Below are 19905 nucleotides of genomic sequence, written 5' to 3'. Positions count from 1 at the left end.
AGTATCAGAATGTCTATCAGCTTTTACTACTAAATTGGAATAAATATTTATACTAAAATTGATATTGCTTAGCCCGCATTTCCTCTAATTCTCTTAAATTTTGAAGAAATTTCGATTATTTTTTTATGCTTCCAATAATAAAATATTTCTGATTTTTATGTATTATGAAGACTTTATATAAAGATATAAATTGATAGAAAAACTACTATATTGACCATTTAATAAAGGAGAAAAACACATTTTAGTGATTTTTTCGCAAAAATCATGTATAGAATATGCGTTTTAAAAAACTTATAAATATGTAATTTGATATGCAAATAATATTTTAAAAACATATTCTGAAACCTAAGTATCATATCATTAGTTCACGTTAGTAAAAAAAAAAATCCAACATTAATGTTACTGTTTTTAAAACGCTAAAACAGACTCATTAATCTGCAGCAATTCTGAATTGCGAAACATGTGATATTTTCCTACGCCAATATTACGCCAAAAATATAGTCCTTGTTAGATTCTAAACATTGATTACTTTTTCTATGCCAAGTTCTATGATAGTAAAAAAGAAAGAAAATTATACTATTTTCATTTCCTTTCATCTTGCTTTAATGAATAATTAATCAAATTTACGTTTGACGCGTCTAAAACCAGAAAAGACTCCTTCCTTAAGATCTATGTTACATTTATTGACCACGATGTTAAATATTATGTTTGATGCATTTTTGTGACGTCATATGTACCTTGTAATCACGGGACTGGCGAATTCTATTGTTGCAAATGATCTATTTAAATCGCATCGGCGCAGGTGATTAATGACATTGAATCATAAATATTTTAATGAAAGATATTGTTGAAACATTCCACAAAAATATTAAAATAGTGCACATGTTACTATTTAAAAGCGATTAACAAAAAAAGGGTTAACAGTAGGTTTTCCAAGCACAATTAACATTGGTACTTATATTCTCTACCAATTTTATGTAAAATATTCTAAAACTGTGTTGATCTTTCACCTGCGCCAAGCTAGTTTTTACATGCATTAAAATTTCTTCATGCATTTGTTTACACGTAGCAGGGATAGTCTCCAAACCACTAGTTTATAAATAGTCTTTTACTTAAAACGAAGCTTTGAAACTGCCGATTATTTGATACTGGTTTTAATATGAATGAATTCTGTACGTCTAGCATTTAACGGCAGCATCTATGTACAGGAAACAAACGGTTTTATACTGGTTTGATATAATTCACTTTTAACGTTAAGATACCTTCCCTGAGAACTATCGACAGGATTGCAGACCGTGACATCAAAGTTAACTGTGACGTCATATCGTATGAAGTACAGACAAGTGACTTTCTACACATTGCTGTAAAATCAATCGGGAAGCCTTCACATGCCCGCGTGTGAAACCTCACATCACTGATTGAAGGTTAATACGCAAGTAAATACGCAAGTTAATACTCAAATTCCGAAATATGTGCTCTCTAATAAGGGAGGTACATTAAATAGCGTCGAGTCCGCGTTGGTGGGTACAAATTTCCAAGAATGCTTCGAATGAAAATGATGGAATTGAGTTTAGTGAGTGATATTAAAAACATGCTCAAATACGTGCTTGAGTCATTTGTTGTCGAGAGGAATCACTATGACCGACTACGATGTGTCAACTACGAGAACTCGCCATAAAATCATCGGATATGAAGTTACCGACAATTAGGTGCGTTCAGAGTTCCCCAGATTGTTACCAACGTCATTTTGTAGACCTATTTATATAAGTGGGAATAAGTATAATAAATCAATCAATGAAGCAGTTTTGAATGGAAACAGTCACACTACACAGAGGAAAGGTATTTTGTTTTGTTTTAACTGTTTTATATGTTTAGATGGTTACAATTGGTAACCAAAGGCTACCATTTGTTTGAATTTGACAAAAAATCGTTCATGGTACTACCTATACAAATTGCTACAAATGGCAGCATTTGGTGACCATTGGCTACCATAGTTCACCAATGGCAACCAAATGCTGCCAGCGGTAAATCTCAATTTCACCAACGGTACAACTCTGAACGCACCTTATATCAGAGAAAGAGGTCGCCATCATTTTTTTCAGAAAACGTACTACAATGGCTGTCAACGATCAAGTGTATAGCTTAATTTCCATTTGTTTGCGATGAAAGTGAAAAGTGAGCACATAATTTGTTATGCATGCTGGACATAGTTTTATGCAGATATTTTAGTCCATAACTTTCTAATGCCCAGTGGACAGCACACCGCATGAAATGTTACAAACAAGATTGCATATACTGTTTGAATGCAATATTATCAAATTATCAAAATTATATAAATTACGCTACATGAAATTTTAGCCAATGAATGGTGTTCTTTGATTTTACCAGATATTCAATGTGGGGGCATCTAACTGATAAAACTGACATAAAACATGGACGTGATAACTATTTAAGTGCATGTCTTTTTAAGTGGAAATGTAATGGTTCAGTTTCATTCCGGGCAAAGTGACGGGGACTTATTCTTGTATTCTTAGTAACATATTCTCGTTTGTTTTTACGCTTATCAGGTTAAAAAATTAAGGTAACATCTCTCAGTCAAGGATATTCATCTTATTGCTGTAATTTTCGTAGCCGTGCATCCTGGCACACAACAGCTAAAATAGAACATGATGTTATATGCAGACGATGTCGATCGTATTTGTACCCAGCGTAGCTAATGACACACGATTATTTACCTCCAAACGCATGCGTGGCGATTACAGGAGATAAGTCATGCAGAACTCGGAACTTGCGTACTAAAGTGAAACATATTTTTAAAAGGCGTTGTCTGTCATATGTGTCTTTCGTCGCTGCTATCCATACAGCCCATATAGAAGCTGCAGTCTTTTAAACAGTTTAAACTCTTTTGTTGTGGAGGTCACACCGTTCTGGATGTATATCATTTATGACCATGTTATTTGCTACTTGTAAAACTTCAAACAAATAATATTTTGTAATAGCATGCCTCTGAATATCCAGACTGTAAAATTATGCATCAGCTGATTGGAGATTTTTTTTTTTGGGGGGGGGGGGGCTTTAACAACCTGCTTAAGTCGTTGTTTACCCGTCTGAACAGCAAATATGACATTTTATTTGCATAATGATATTGCTGGAAAAATGTGGTTTAGAAATTGTATATTTAAAACTACCATAATGCCAATGGTTGATCTATTTCGAATATTATCGCAGCAAGTATCTTGAATAATTACGTTACACCAACGAAGCAAAACAAACCATCACCTACACGCGTGGGAATTTAAAATCTGTATACACTTACAAATACATCAACAAATTTCATGGGATTTACAAGTCAGGTAAGGCAACTTTTATAAATCAAACGAAAATATTGATATACATGGGAAAGATAAATTCAGTTGAGTATTTATTCAAACATTCTCCCAATTTGACAATATTATATCGCATGCATCGAATCTCGTTACACAGTTTTAAGAATTGTCTTAGGTTTTAATATGATGTCCCATATCACATCAGAGGATTATAATTCTAATAATCAAGGTAAAACTCTCTAAATGATATATATATATATATATATTAAATAGACATACACCCTATTCGATGAAAAACAAAACTTTATGGCTGATTTATGATGATATGTGGTGATTACAAACAGTGTCAAAAATCAAAAGTCCAAAAGAAAAATATAGCACAAGGAAGTCACAGGATGTTTATGTTAAAAGAATAGTTCTAAAACTTTAAATTGATATTTTTTAAATCTATAGATAAAAAAATAACAAAAAAGCCAAATAAAGCAAATATCAAATAATGATTTTTTGCAACCCAAAAATGAAACAAAAATGCACACTTAAAAAATTGCAATTTTCAAATTTGAACCAATCTCGATTATATACAAATGAAATGTGGTGAAAACGAACAGAGTCAAATAAAAAATCAAAACTGGACGAACACGGACCTCTACAAAAAATTAAAGGTAGGCTCTGGTGCCATAGAGGAGTTAAAATACTCTGCTGACCGGTCACACTCGCCATATGTCTTTGTCTAAATCTAGAAAAATGGAAAAACTCGTTGCTAAGTAGGTGATTACTTGTTTAACAACTTAAGTGGATAATTGTATTCGCTGGTAGGGTCCTTGTATCTACCATAGAACTTACGAAAATATGACATCAATCGAGAGTGTTGATGGTCCTGTTTTATCAACTTGTTTGTCAATAACTTGCCCCGCCTTACAAATGTTCATATGTAGAGCATGCCCTTGCCTAGTTAATTAACTTAGAGACAAAAACTCCATATGAATGTGATGAAGATATTATGTATATTGCTAAAGTAAGAAGTATAAGAAAGTTGACTATAGAAAGATTGAAGTCATCAGGTTTATCAGGAAGATTTGTTGTTAGGCTACCATTAATGGCCCTTAATATCCAAATATGACACAGATGACGCAGACTCTGTAACATCTTCTTTTTTAAGTTTACTGGGATATATCAAGTCGAAGTAAGTTTGAAAGTAACAATTGTTAATTGATATTACGTTGTCCATATACCTTAATGTTGAATGTTGATTAATGTTGATTGATTCATTTTTTTAACGTACAAGTTTTTTAAAAATAAATTCTGCAACATTTGAAAACAACAATAGGTTTGCTCACCATGGGGCACAATTGATAACCATGGGAATTCCAACAGATTGTAGACTGAGATATCATGTACATTGTGATTTCATATGAAACCAATTTTGTCTTCTTCAAGCATCGATCTAGCCGAAAAATTATTTAAATTTACCATCATTAAACTAATTTTTATTTTCCTTTAGTTTTCACTTAAAATACTTGAAATATACATTTCTTATTAAATATTATTTTTAACAGTAGATTCCGTGCTTACTCATTACGACAACTAACGTAAATGGAAATTTTTTTAAACATTAACATGTGGACCAGAAATCAAATACTAACTAGCTGTTTTTCTACATACATTTCTTTAATTTTGTGTTTATATTTTTTTAATAATTTATATCAGATGAATTCGAGATGACGTAAGTCATTTTGACAACATACCAAACATACAGAAACAGACGATTATGAGATATTCATTACGATAAGTTTTTTCAAGTGGGTCTAACAGAAATTTATATATTTATATGTCAGTTTCCAGTCCGATAAATCAGTTTTTTTAGTCATTTTACGGTTTTCAAAACGTTTAAAAATAATGCTCATAAAATGAAGTTCTGCTTTTCTGTCAAATAATTTCAAGACATCTTAGTTATCAGTAATTCAGCTGGATGAAGTTTATCGTATGACCTATAAAATAAATGAAAAAAATTAAAGCCAAATATATCTGTACCACATTTAACAAACACTTAATTGATAAACAATGCAGCTCTGTTAAAAGTATTCTGAAGCCGATGTCTTTTAACATATTGATAAATTCACAGAAGGGAGTGAAACAGAATACATGTGTATTTGAATATTCTGTTTGGGTTTTTTTAAAGAAGATTTAGTATATTTCTTTTATTTGCATTATAAACAATTTTGTTGTAGTACATGTAACCTTCCTTTGACATTTAAACGTTTTTGTTGACATTATTACAATTAGAAGGTAAATAAGTCCATGTGTAAGTTATTTGTATTGCATAGTTATTTTAATAATAAGTAAATGTAGTTAATCGTCCATGAAAAGATATGTTTGCTTTATTAGTTGTTTAAACTAACAATTTACGGACATCAAATAATTGGTATAAAGCTGTAACATTTAAGTATTCAAAGCACATTGTTAGTAAAATTAGAATTGATATAGAACTTTTTAATTGAAGTAGAACAGTAAAAACGATACCAGAAAATATTTTGTCGCTCCATTTTTGCACTTCTAACGGACCAACATCGTTTTTTCTTACATTTACTATCTCGATAACTATATAAAATAAATGAGTGATAAAATATTTAAATTTAAAATCTGATGTTTAGGAGTGGCAGTAAATCATTATGAAAAATAAAATGATAAAATAAAAAAAAACTATCGCTCAAATCTTGGTAATGGTATTTCACATCACTTGGCATTCATTTCACTCACAATTTACTGCGCAGTACATTAACGATGACGCTATAAAATATATGTGAAACACATGGCTGAATTTATTCATACTTAGTAAGCGGGTGTGATTTTTTAATGTTGGAAAAAATCACACAAATATATTTTGCTTCAAAACTCCAAGTGTATGCTGCATTTTATATTTAAATTTTAGTTAAGTTGCCTGGCAGTCATTCGGAAAAGGGGTAATCTAAATAGTTCAACATTTCAACGGCATAGTCATGTTAACATTTACGATTTATATATGAATACTAAAACTTTTGGCGTAGTGAATGAAAAAGCATTAAAAAGCATTAAACCAGTGTTACACCTAAAATCAAAATTTATGACGTTTTGTGCTGAATAGTGAATAAAAAAAACTACTGTGCTTACTTTTTAAATATGGATATACCTAAATAGGATAAACTAAATGTATTTCATTTTATAAGAGAAACCAATTTTGAAAAACTCAATTACTACAAACAGAACACAGAACAACCTTTATATTTCATTAATAAGTCTTTATTAAAACAAATTCTCTTTGCATTTGGAACAATAATTTGTAATATAAAAATCATTTATGTTTTATATCTTTTTATTTTTAACCAAATAGTTTAACTGAGAGCTGTAACAGCAACATAATGGACATAACAATCACCCCAAACAGAGTACGTCAATGTTCTAGGTGTCTGGAAGACACGGAGTATTTTTGTGTATCGTGTCAAAGAGATTTGTGTCTCAGCTGTAAACAGAATCATCTACATGATCTAGTAACAATGGACCATAATGTTGTGCTATATCATGAAAATTTGGACTACATCCAAAAAGAAGGAAAAATCTGTGAGATGGCTGCTTGTTCACGTTGTACGGAGCACGTAGCACCAATAAATTTACCTTTTAAAAATACGCCAAAGCAAGAAAATCAAATAAAAATAATGGATTTTATTAAAAGTAAAGTCATCTTACATAGACTAGTACTCATGGACAAAATCAAAGCTGATATAGAAACCTGTCACAAAACCTTTTCAAATCATCGATCAGATATGATGAAAAAAGCTCAGAATCTCAGACTGTATTGTGATAAAGTATTTCGTTGCAAACACAGGTGTCTACGACAACTCAGAAAATTAACCGGATATATTGCCAGCCTACAGAAAAGTGAACACATATACGATCAGTCAGCTAAATGTCCGATACAATTTCTCAAACTCCCTAAAATGCACAATCCTCGTCTCAGACACCATACAAGCCACCTTTCAATGATTGAGTCAATCATCAAGAGGGATGTGATAGAGTTGTTGAATGATATCATAATTAAAAGCGAAGGAAAACGACGCCAAGAAAATGCTTGTCGGCTAAAACTGACGTCTGTTCCTGAGTTGCAACAGTCACTTGTATTTACAAGCCAGCCAACACTATCTTAAACATTTGAGGACAGATCTGTTTCATGGTTCACACACTGTGACTAGTCGGAATGAATTGATATCCATAGATAGGAATCATAACATCTCCAAGTATTCAGGAGACATGAAAAATTCTTGCTTGATGTTAAGATCAAAAGAATTTGACTGGAAACCCACTGCTGTATACTGGTCGCGGATAACTGGGGATCTACTGGTCGGAATGCATTCAAGGAAAAGTTATCCAACAGGCAAAATAATTAGGTATCACGGTGGTGTGCAACCAGTAAATACAATACCTCGCTCGCAAAGAGAACACCTCTTTTCATACCCTACCCATATAACAGAGAATAACAAATGTGATATCGTGGTTTCTGATTATAGTTCTGAGCTTTGGTCAGGCACTGTATTATCAACAGATTGTTGGGGACTCCGACGGTTCTCCTACAAAGGACATCCACCGGGAACAAAATTGCTGCCACAAGGAATTTGTGTTGACACACTGTCAAATATTATTCTGTGTGATGAATGGACAAACTCTGTACAGATAATAGGGTGCTGCGGACAGTTTTTGTCTTTTTTATTGATAAGACCTTCAGGTATATTTACACCATACAGCCTGAGTTATGATGACAACACTAAACGTCTCTGGGTTGGATCACTGAACAACACTAAAGTGTGTGTTTACAGATATGTACAGCAGGATTGCAAAAAAGGTAAGGGAATAATGATATTTTTAAAACACAACCAATATTTTTAACAAAATGTCCTATTTCACCGTGTATCCGTTTTTCGCGTGCCACAAAATTTGCAAAAATGGAAAATTTGTGTAACTTTTTTTATTTGTGTCATCATTTATGATTAAAATGTTGCTTTTAGCAAGCGAAAAACGGGTATTTTTTCTGCGTTTTGAACATTTTACCATTTAAATAGGATCGCAATAAACTGAAAAAAATAGACCATCGCAAAAAAAATGTACGTTATAATACAGTTTAAAGATGGTCATGACCATTGACTTAAGAACTTCATGGTATTTAATTAACTTGAACAACATGTTTTACTATATACGGGTTACAAATGAAATCAAAAGATACCACACACACACACACACACACACACACACACACACACACACACACACACACACACATATATATATATATATATATATATATATATATATATATATATATATATATATATATATATATATATATATATAACACAAACATTTCAATAATTTTACTCTCAAATTGATATATACCTGCATATAGTGAATGATATTGATATATATAAAGCACAGATAAATTCACCTTATTTGGGAGCTCCATCTCCGCCCCAGCCGGGGCTAGAACTCACGACTTCTGGAACCCATTCTCCTGGCAGATTATTAGCTGTTTAATAAATTTTCTTTTAATTATATTTATTTATTTATTTACGAATAAAGGTCATGACGGCGGTGATGAGAAGGAGACATTCAAGAAAATTCAAAAGAAAGAGGCAGTAAAACTACAGGGAGAAAATGAAAGTCTGCTAAAACTGACGTCTGTTCCTGAACTACATCAATCATTTACTGTCAATGATGTTGATGGTTGTTATCACATTTCTGTTGTAACACCAGAAAAAGTCTTGGTCAGTGATAGCAAACGCAATTTTTTCTTTACAAACGCAAGAGGCAATACTCTGCATCAAATTGTTAATTCAGACCTCAATTTATATGGAAGCTATGGATTACACACAGTTAACACTGAAGGTGAATCAAAAAACATTTTTTATGTTCATGGTGATAATAACATTCGCAAAGTTTCAACTGATTCTGAGATAACCACATTCATTGAAAAAACAGACTCAACATGGAAAATACAATGTGTGCACTGGTCTTCATTCGCTCAGGATCTTCTGGTAGGGTTGTTCAGAAGTGATATAAAAATAGGCAAAGTAACCAGGTACAGCCAGAGCGCAGAACTGACAGAAACAATCGAACATGACCAGTCAGGTCTGGAACTTTTCAACTGTCCTCTATTTATAACAGAGAATAACAATGGGGACGTATTGGTGTCTGACAATATGAGTGCCGTAGTGGTAACAGATAATAAAGGAAGACATCGTTTCTCCTACACAGGACATCCATTTAGAGTAGAGCCATGCGGAATCTGCACTGATGTCCTGTCAAACATCTTAGTGTGTGATTGTAGAGGAAATACAGTAATTTTGTTAAATGAGGATGGACAGTTTTTGTCACAAATTCTGATAAAATCAGAAATATTACGTCCTCGCAGCCTGAGTTACGATGACAACACTGACCTTCTCTGGGTTGGATCTTGGGATACCAACAAGGTGTGTGTCTACAAATATATACGGAAAAGTATCACTGGTAAGTCTTATTAATAAATTTTCTTTAAATTAAATTTTTTTAACAAAATCTAGTTATAGGTTAATAATATATGTGTATAACTAGGTTTAATTATATCTGCATTATGTATACACGTAAGGCATTACTAAATATTAGTATTATAATTTGTTAAAACAGAACGGATCATTGGTACAAAAAACAAATTGCACCTACCAATCGTAGTGATTAATTTGATCATAGTACATAAATTTAAAATTGGTGAGTCTTATCATTTTTATGAACAGATATATTTTTTCGATCAAGGTATGTTTTTCTTATTTAGATGAACCAGCATATTGTCCTATAGATGAGAATGCATTGTGTAGCTCATGACCAGCCTATGAGAGGATATAACTTGGATAGTAAATGTTTCTGAATAGATCTAGTCGCTGCCAAAACCATCCAAATTATGTTTTTCATAAAAATCTCTCTCTGCATTGAAATTAAAGCAACACTTCTTTGTTTCACACTTTTTAGTCTTTAGATTATAGTTGTTTAAGGGTCATGGTCACGATTTTGGTCAAAAATTATTTTTTCGATTTTAATGTTTATAATGCTTCAGTAAGGCATTTCTAATAGGCAACCAAAATTTGAGTGTCATTTGTTGAGTTATAAGCGAGTTACAGAGCTTACAATTCCTAGCTATGTAAACAAGCTTTTGTTTACATTTTAAATGTTGAAGTGAAAATTCCAGTTTTATACCTTAAATGAATGTGTTCATCGTAAAGAACTGTTCATTTAGGCTTTAATTGAATAAGAATATAGACAAATCATCTTGAAAAAGAATTTTTACTGGTATATTGAACCTATGTAAACAAAAACAGGGCACGAGCCTTGTTTACATGACGAAGAATTGTGAGCCCTGTATCTTGCTTAAAACTCATCGACGGGCACCCAAATTTCATTAGATCATTTAAAATGCATTCATAAGGCATTGTAAATGATAAAAACAGAAAAATAAAATTTGACCAAAATCGTGACCATGTCCCTTTAAATACGGAATAAATTGAATTAATTTAGCATATATATATATATATATATATATATATATATATATATATATATATATATATATATATATATATATATATATTAAGATAGAGATGGAATATTGGTATTAGGCAATGTTCTTTTCTCTTATGTTCTGTATATTAGTACCTATAATTGAATTATATTATATATTGTGTTATATATTTTATCCTTTTCTTGTAGACAACCCATCCATGAAATGAGGGACAGGATTTGATTATAAACATCGCAAATTTTAAAAATATTTTTCTGTAAATGTAACGGACCGGCTTTTTCGATTTAACCCCCCCCCCCCCCCCCAAAAAAAAAACACAGAAAATACTTATTGTTTTATTTGCTACATGTATAACATACTGCAATACCTTTTCAACGCAACTAAATTGGAATACAGAACTAATCTCGTAATGGTTCGGAAAGTATAAAAAGAATGTTCATTTTCATATCGGTCTGTCAGTTGGTCTAATAATTTATGCTTTAAGAAATCGGTGTATGTATACATCTAACAAGAAGCTCACAGACATTGACGTCACCCGAGAACCATAGCTCGTAGATGGCCCTGTAAGTGAGTCTCATGTTCAAATTTTAAGCTTCAGTTTGTAGTCACCCCCTAATCCAAGACTTTCCTATTAACTGCTTTGTATTAATTGGTCACAGTTGCATCCTCTCCTCCTATAAAAAGCCTTAACCTCCGTCATATTGGCAGTCAATTTCACAAAATGAAAAAAATGACCTTATGACATAATTACAATGCTGTTATTTTATCCCCAATAAATGTGCAAATTCAAAAGAAAATATAATATCGTTTTATACTTTATTTCTATATGGGTATATTGTCTCAAACAAAGAGCCTGGAGCCCTGAAACAGGGGTCGCAATTTCACAAATTAGGTAGTGGACGTCATGACCATGCCTTTGGGTCTTGAAACCCTGAACCAAATGCCACGGATTTTAGCAATTTAGGTAGAGGGCTTCATGATCATTTTAATAATCCACCGTAACTTAAACTCTTAGATTAAATAAAATTTTATTTCTTTAAGAGTTCGAATCCCTGACCTAGCGCTGATTTGTTTTCTCAAATTAGGTAGAGGGGTTCATAGGCATCATGGTACTGTAGAGAAAGAAATTTTCTACGATATCATACATTAGTACTATATATACACACCAGGGATCATTCGGTTCAACATATAGGTAAAAGACTTGTTGAATATAATATGTATAGCTATACTTTAAGTTTTTTTCTAAAATATGCTCGAGAGAAAATACTTTTCTCATATTTTACACATACTGACTATACCGCCAGAATGGTCCCGTCCTAAAGCTAGATCCTTTTACTCAGTAACATGATTTTCCCAATTCACGCAAAGGTTTTCATAGACATGTTGATATAAAGGGAAAGTTTGGAATTGGTTTTTTTTGCACAGTTCTCCACGCACATGGGGCCCCGCGTCGTAGGGCAATAAATTCAACATTTAAATTTTTCCTTCTTAAAACCAAAAATGGTATCAAATGGTCTTGAAGTTGTTATATTTTAAACGAACGGAAGACGTCATATGTAAACAGATAGCTATGCTATGACCTTGAATTGCTAGTTTTACATATTGGTCACTATGATACTTATGTGTACCTAGGTACTGCGCACTGAATGGAGTTAATGATAACTTACAGAATGAACTCTGTGAATCTTGTAGCACTGCGTAGTATTCCTAAATGATGTTATAAAACCAGGTGAATAATACGGGCATAATAATATCCAAATTGAGAGTTTAAAAACAAGTGTCATATTTAGCGATTCTGTGTCTGCAACTATAGCTCTGGTACTCTATATTGAGTCATGTAATGTGTATTCTATATATGAACCTTACTAACCTTTTATGCCATGAATGAATGAACGTATTATGAGTAAGCGATGCCTCATACCTAGGTGGGGGACTCCGAGACTAAGGACTCGGAGATTCAAATCCTGCATCCGAACTCTTTGATTGGCAGTTTTGACAGTTTTGTTACTTTATTTAGAAATAAAATAATAATCTTCATTTTGAACACTAAATGTTCACTCATGATCGTCGTAAATGGGCCGAACTAGTCAGAACTGTCGATCATAAGTAATATGTTACATATACCCAGGTGAAATGATGTTGACCAGACTCTTTGATTTGGGCTGCTTTTAGTTGATGTAATTTTAACTGTACGATCACGATTGTTAATAAACTATCGGTCAAAGAAGTACTGGACTTTATAGTTTGAATATCATCTCCAGGAGATAACAAAGTTTGAAGGCTTACACATACGACGCACGACGACCAAAAGTAATCGGCCATCTGATTTATTTATATGATATTCCATCTATTGATTGGATATTGTTTTTGATATTTATGGACCTATTTATTTGTTTTGGTTCGTTTTGATTTGGTTTTCAGTACCATATGAATTGTCTTTAATTTTGAGATCATAAGGCTACACTGTATAAAATATTCTGGACATAATTGGGAAGACTATGTGTTTTTCACTAAGTATTGGCATCGAACTTAGCATGTTTATTTTTTGGTTTGATTGATGATATGTTCATTATATTTTAACATTGTGTATACAGTTGCAGTTGTAAAAAATATTGCGCAATCAATTAATGTATTTCTAAAATATTTTATGGTAACTAGTTGATAAATTCAAACATTAACATGTGTTTTCTATTGCAAGCCTTTTAATTTGGTTGAATAAATTCCTCTTAATGGCCTGGAAGGTGATAGATCTCCTCAAAACACCTTTGAAATATGTTTTGTAGTTAGTTCCCATTTTATATATACATTTATTTTTTAAAATTACTGAGTTTATTTTAAAGTAATTACCAATTTTTAACAGTTCAATATCTTACATTAAAGTGTTCCAACTGTTTTAAGGAAAGGGTGTTTAGAGGTGTTTAAAGGAATATCCTTTCATTTCTGTGAAAGAGACAAACTATATGCAGATTTTATAATCATTTTATGAATAAATGGTATGAAAAATATATTGAGTTCATAAACTAATAAAGAAAGAATAATTGGTCGTGTGAATACAATATTCTAAAGATGAACATGAACAATTCATGAAAATTGGGAACGATTTAAAGAAAAATAGAGGCAATCTTCTGTACACTAAGAAATTGTCATTTTGTATAAACAATTTGAAATATAGTCAAATAGAAATTTATAGAATATAGCGTAAAATACCTAGAATGGGTGTACGACAAAATTTTGTTTTTTTTAGAAATTCAGGGATATATTCTCTTAACAAAAATAGGCAATTCTGTATTGAATAAAGTAGTCTTCGAATCAGTCATCTGAATAGCAACTTGTAGCATGAGATTTATGTTGCATGTATGAATGCATGTTTGTGTGTATCTTTTTTTTTTGTATGCTACATATGCTAAATATCGGCATATGTAAAACAACTCTGTGTTTATGCTGAATAACTGAATGTGTTGAATAAACTGCAGTTTTGCACACAGATTTCGCTACAATACAAGACCTTTGTTAATATAGACACATATGATCTCAAAAAAAGTATAGCACTCTTCTAGATGCCAAAGATGCCAAGGAGTATTTGTTTTTGTTCTTTGGGAGATATCAATCCATCAAATTCAATGCCTTTGACTGTTGTCGACATCTGCCCTGTATGATATCTGGAACAACATGAATAAATAATATAAAAAGATCAGAAAAGGGTGTGTGTTGATTTGTAGACCGAACCTTTTTTAAGAGGACAACAAAAGGGGATAAATATGTCTCACTTTTATTGATTTATTTTTTTTAATGGGGGGGGGGGGGGGTTCTGGTGCTGTAGTAATGAAGGCATTGTTTTACTTACACAGGACCTCCATCAGGGTTAGATTCAACAATCAATAAGCATATAGGACTCTCAGGCGAGTTAGTTTGATAAACCTATGGAACCATGTATAATTTAAGCTTGTTGCAACCAAAACGGAATTATTATGATTTAAATGGGTTATTGAAATAAAAAGTAAAAAATCTTTAAAACGATATATATGAAAGCGACGTGTAGTCATAAAAATACATGTCTTTGTAATATGCAATAAACATATGAGAAAATTACTCTCACCTTTTTGAAAAGATAACATTTTTTCAGATTAAGAAGTAGATATTTTTGGGATTAGATGCTTAATAATTTATGAGTAGCAAAAGGGGCGTCTTTTTTAATGGTAAATACTGGTCAGACAGTCACGTGACAGAGTATCGTTATTTGTCTGTTCCTACTTCTTCCCACACGGCTTCTTCCCACACCAATGACCCCCTCGTGCTAACATCCGTGCCAACGAGAGATATTAATATAAGTTGTAGAACTTGCTTATCAATCGTTGTAAAATAAATAAAGTTCAGTTTTTTGTCTGTTCCTACAAGGATTAAAAGAACTTGTAATAATAACTTAACCTTTATTATGTCTAATTGAATTTATTTAAATGCCAGAATGAAATGCAAACCATTTGACGGCATTTACGATATATTTACAGACAGAAAACGTATTATTTGTTTCTCAACATAACTGGTTTAAATACCTACAAGCTTTAACGACAGATGAGCCGCATCATTAGTTTAAAGAAAAACAATGACTTCTCATTAAATAATATGAATAGAATGAACAGTTAAAGATTTGACATCCCAATTTGCACTTTAGACTAGAAGGGCGAGTTTTATTATATATCAGTCCTAATATTTGTATGACCTTTATTAATAAAAATAAGATTTTAGTACGGAAACCCTTTTAAATGGATGTATTACTTACAGGTCAAAGTTTTGAGAGCACAAATGTTATTTGAATGCGACAATTGACAGCATTTTTGTAAATTTGCTTGAGCATTTAATTAAATAATGTCAAATCTCCTTTTTTCACTTTTTTTCATCATTTCACATAAAAATAAAGTATAAATAATGGCGGAATAAAAACGTGTTTCAAGACAATGGTTTACTAGCATACGAACTTCAAATAGTTTCTATTTAAATTATTAATACCTTTAAAACTGCTATAAATCGATGTGCCTCATAATAATATCCTGACAAAATATATATAAGGGAATTAACTGTTGTTTGTTTACCTAACGACGAGTTGTTAACGTTTCGTCCGTTTTATGGCTGGCTATAGTCGTTATATCTAATTAGTATTTATGTGATCTTCTCTACCTATAACTAACAAGGTAAGTTGTTTTTATCATTAATATCTGATATATTTTTCTATATTGACAAATGTAAAATAAGAAACAAAAACATTCGAACACTTTAAAAGCAATAAAAGTGCACAACTTTGATGTTATTTTTAATCCCTGAAAATTAATCGGAGAGACAATGTTAAAACATATATAATTGATCTTTCTCTCACTCTTTGTCGTCCTAACCTGCAATGAAAATTACGCACAATGGTACCTTTTAAACAACGCTATAAAACTATCCCGTATACGTCCGGGCATTGAATTCAATAAGTAGCATATTGTTAATAAATGGATATATAAAAATATTGTTTTTTTTCTTTTTTAGATTGGTGAAATTTCAATCGTTTATAAGAGGAAATGTCTCAATAATTTTCTAACAACACTAATAATGAAACTAACGAAAACGTGTTTATTTCTCTAGATTACTTTCTTATTGTTACACTGTTTAATATTTTGAATTTTTTTTAGAATAGGTGGTCGATTTTATACCTAAAGCATGGACACAGCAATTGTCCCATATATAGTACGTCAGTGTTTTAAGTGTCCGGGTGATACAAATAACTATTGTGAATCGTGTCCATGTGATCTGTGTCCCCGGTGTAATGACAACCATGTAAAATATCTCAAAACAATAGACCATTCTGCCATGACATACCGTGAAAAATTCAAGTACATTCCAACACAGGAAATATGTCAGAGACATTCTAACATGCTCTATGAAATTTACTGTGAACCGTGTGAGCTTCCTGTCTGCAATCTTTGTTTGGAGCATAGAACACACCGGTGTATGGATATTCGGAGAGCATATCAAAGAAAGCGACAACAACACAGAGGAACCATTCATGCCGTCAGAAGTGATGCTCTCTTTTTCAGACCTGTTCTACTGTCAGAAAGCGTAGCCGACCTCAAAACATGTAAGACCAACTTTACCCTTTATCAATCGGAGATGTTCATAAAGGCCCAGAGACTGAAGAATCTTTTATACAAAGGCATAGGTCATGTTGATTTCAAACACAGATGTTTAAAACAGAAGATTGAAATGATCAGGCATATTGTTACCCTACAGGTATATGAAAACGTATATGAACAGTCAGCATTTACTCCGCTCCAATTTCTTTCATTAATGAAGACAGCCTGCCTCCTTCAGATACACCATACAATCCACACCAGCCACCTCTTCATGACTGAGTCACTCAAAAAGGGGGATGTGATGGAGTCACTAAGCGGAATTCAAATCACAGATAGAGGAAACCGACGTCTCCTGAAACTTATATCTCCCATTGAGTTCGAACACTCTCTCAAACTGACAGATCTTGATTGTTGTGATCATATTTCTTGCGTGAAGTCAGACCGGGTATGGGTCAGTGATAGTAAAAATAATCTTCTCTTCATAAACAACAAAGGTGACATTCTACATCGCGTAAATGATGTACGTATTAGAAATGGATTGCATACAGTGAATGGTGGGGGTGAATTGATATATATAGATAAGAATTATAACATTAAAAAATTGTCTAAGGATATGAAAACAACCATTCGGTTTATACAAAAAACAGACCCTAAATGGAGACCTCAATGCGTCCACTGGTCACCTTCTACTGGGAATCTGCTGGTGGGGATGTATAGAGATGATTTAATGAAAGGCAAGGTAGCACGGTATAACCAAGCTGGACAACTGACACAAACAATACAACACAGCGATCCAAAAGAGAGGCTGTATTGGGAACCTATTTATATAACAGAAAATAACAATGGTGATATCGTTGTGTCAGACTGTATTTTCTTCTTATTAAGTGCTGTAACGGTAACTGAGCGTGGAGGAAAACACCGATTCTCCTACTATGGACATTCGGGAGTAGGATTTCAGCCACGTGGAATTTGTACTGACGCCTTGTCACACATTTTAGTGAGTGATTTTATGACCCACACAGTACAAATGTTAGACAAAGACGGTCAGTTTCTGTCACACCTACTAATTAGACCATCAGGGATATTAACACCATGCAGCCTCAGTTATGATGTCAACACTCACCGTCTCTGGGTCGGATCACTTATAAACAACAGACTTAGTGTCTACAGATATATTGACCACCAGCAAGAGATAATGGGTAAGTCCAATAAAAATTCATTATAGTGTCGATACATGTTATTGTTTATGATCAATTTTTATCGATGTAGTTGTTCGTAAATAGCACCTCAATCTTTGTAAATTAGTAATACTTCACGAAAAAAATTTCACTTAATTTAAAGGGCACATATACATATTGAAATCGTTAAATCAGACACATGAAAATGTTGTTATTGTACTTCGTGTAAAAGATACATGTGCCTGTAAAAATTAATAATTAGACATTTGAGAAAGACTAATAACCATTAAATGTCTAATGTAGAAATAAGACAAGACACTACTGATATGATGGATTCACTTAGTAAAATTCCAACCACCGAGACTGAAAAACCACAAGACGGAAAGGAGTGTCTGCTGAGACTGGTTTCTTCTCCCGAGTTACTTCACACTATTACACTGAAGGACTTCTTTGGCTGTGTTCATATTTCATGTGTGACACCAGACCGGGTCTGGGTCACTGATGCTAAATGCAAACTTATCTTGACAAATACGAAAGGTGAGACTCTTCATAATCTGGAGGAATTTTGGGACGATTTATATTATAACGGGTTACACACAGTGAACAGTGAGAGTGAACTGATTTATATAAGTAGATATTTTAACATCAACAAACTATCAAAGGATTTAAAAACAACCACTACATTTATAAAGAGAACTGACTCTACATGGAGACCACAATGTGTATACTGGTCCCCGTGCACTAAAGATCTACTTGTCGGGATGCACAGAGAAGACATCAAAACAAGCAAGGTAACCCGGTACAACCAGAGCGGACAACTGACACAAACCATACAACAAGACAACACAGGGCTAGAACTGTATATACAACCTATCTATATAACAGAGAACAACAATGGGGATGTCGTGGTGTCTAACCGATGTAGTGCTGTAGTGGTGACTGATCGTGAAGGAGTACATCGTTTCACCTACACAGGACATCCACCAGGATCAGGACTACAGCCATATGGCATTTGTACTGATGCCCTTTCACACATCCTGGTGTGTGATAATACAACCGAAACAGTGCATATGTTAGACAAGGACGGTCGGTTCTTGTCACATCTACTAAACATGGCACATACGTTGGGTGAACAGCACAGCCTAAGTTATGATGTCAACACTCACCTTCTTTGGGTCGGGTCAGTGTACAATAGTGTAGTTGTCTACAGGTATATAGACCAACGTGATACTTTGAAAGGTAAGAATAATCGATGACTATATTATTTTAAATATTCCCGAATTATAATTAAGTGCATTACTAACAAAATATGCATTTATTATCAGTCAATAAGTTACATATCTGTCATGTTTGGGGGGGGGGGGGGGGGAGGGGGTAAGGGGTCGATCATTACATTATTAATTTTGAATTGATATTTAAAATAAACTTGACATTTATTAGTCAGATTAGCATTGGGAAATGTTTTTGTAAAATTTTTAACAATGTATTTACATGTTTTAAAATATTCACACGCATAATATTATTCGATTACCAGTTAACAGCTAGTAATGACATATTGTAGATAAACATACACATTGCCATAACAATGACGCCTTAGCAAGCATAAAGTCACCATGAGAAATGCTTTGATATTTTCAGGTAAATGTTTCTGTACTTATTTTATCTGGTTACTAAATCCACGTTATATTTAATTTTTGAACATTTTCCGCTAAGTTTGATCTGTG

At 32.8% G+C, this 19905-nt stretch overlaps 1 protein-coding gene across 1 annotated transcript; it reads left to right on the top strand.

The window, feature by feature from the left end:
* The first annotated feature begins 16603 nt into the window (after positions 1-16603).
* On the top strand, positions 16604-19437 carry LOC136275480 (uncharacterized). Its single transcript, XM_066084830.1, has 2 exons — positions 16604-18202; positions 18485-19437. The coding sequence occupies exons 1-2, from the start codon at positions 16741-16743 to the stop codon at positions 19435-19437; spliced, it is 2415 nt and encodes an 804-aa protein (XP_065940902.1). The 5' UTR covers positions 16604-16740.
* The last annotated feature ends 468 nt before the right edge of the window (positions 19438-19905 follow it).

The sequence above is a fragment of the Magallana gigas genome, chromosome 1 (assembly GCF_963853765.1).
Source record: "Magallana gigas chromosome 1, xbMagGiga1.1, whole genome shotgun sequence".
NCBI lineage: Eukaryota > Metazoa > Mollusca > Bivalvia > Ostreida > Ostreidae > Magallana > Magallana gigas.
This window is presented reverse-complemented; position numbering and strand designations above follow the sequence as displayed.

Excerpts from the sequence above, each read along its gene's own strand:
- LOC136275480 (XM_066084830.1), top strand. The coding sequence starts at position 16,741 with ATGACATACCGTGAAAAATTCAAGTACATTCCAACACAGGAAATATGT. Across the intron at positions 18,203-18,484 it reads CCACCAGCAAGAGATAATGG|AAATAAGACAAGACACTACT; the intron begins GTAAGTCCAATA and ends TGTCTAATGTAG.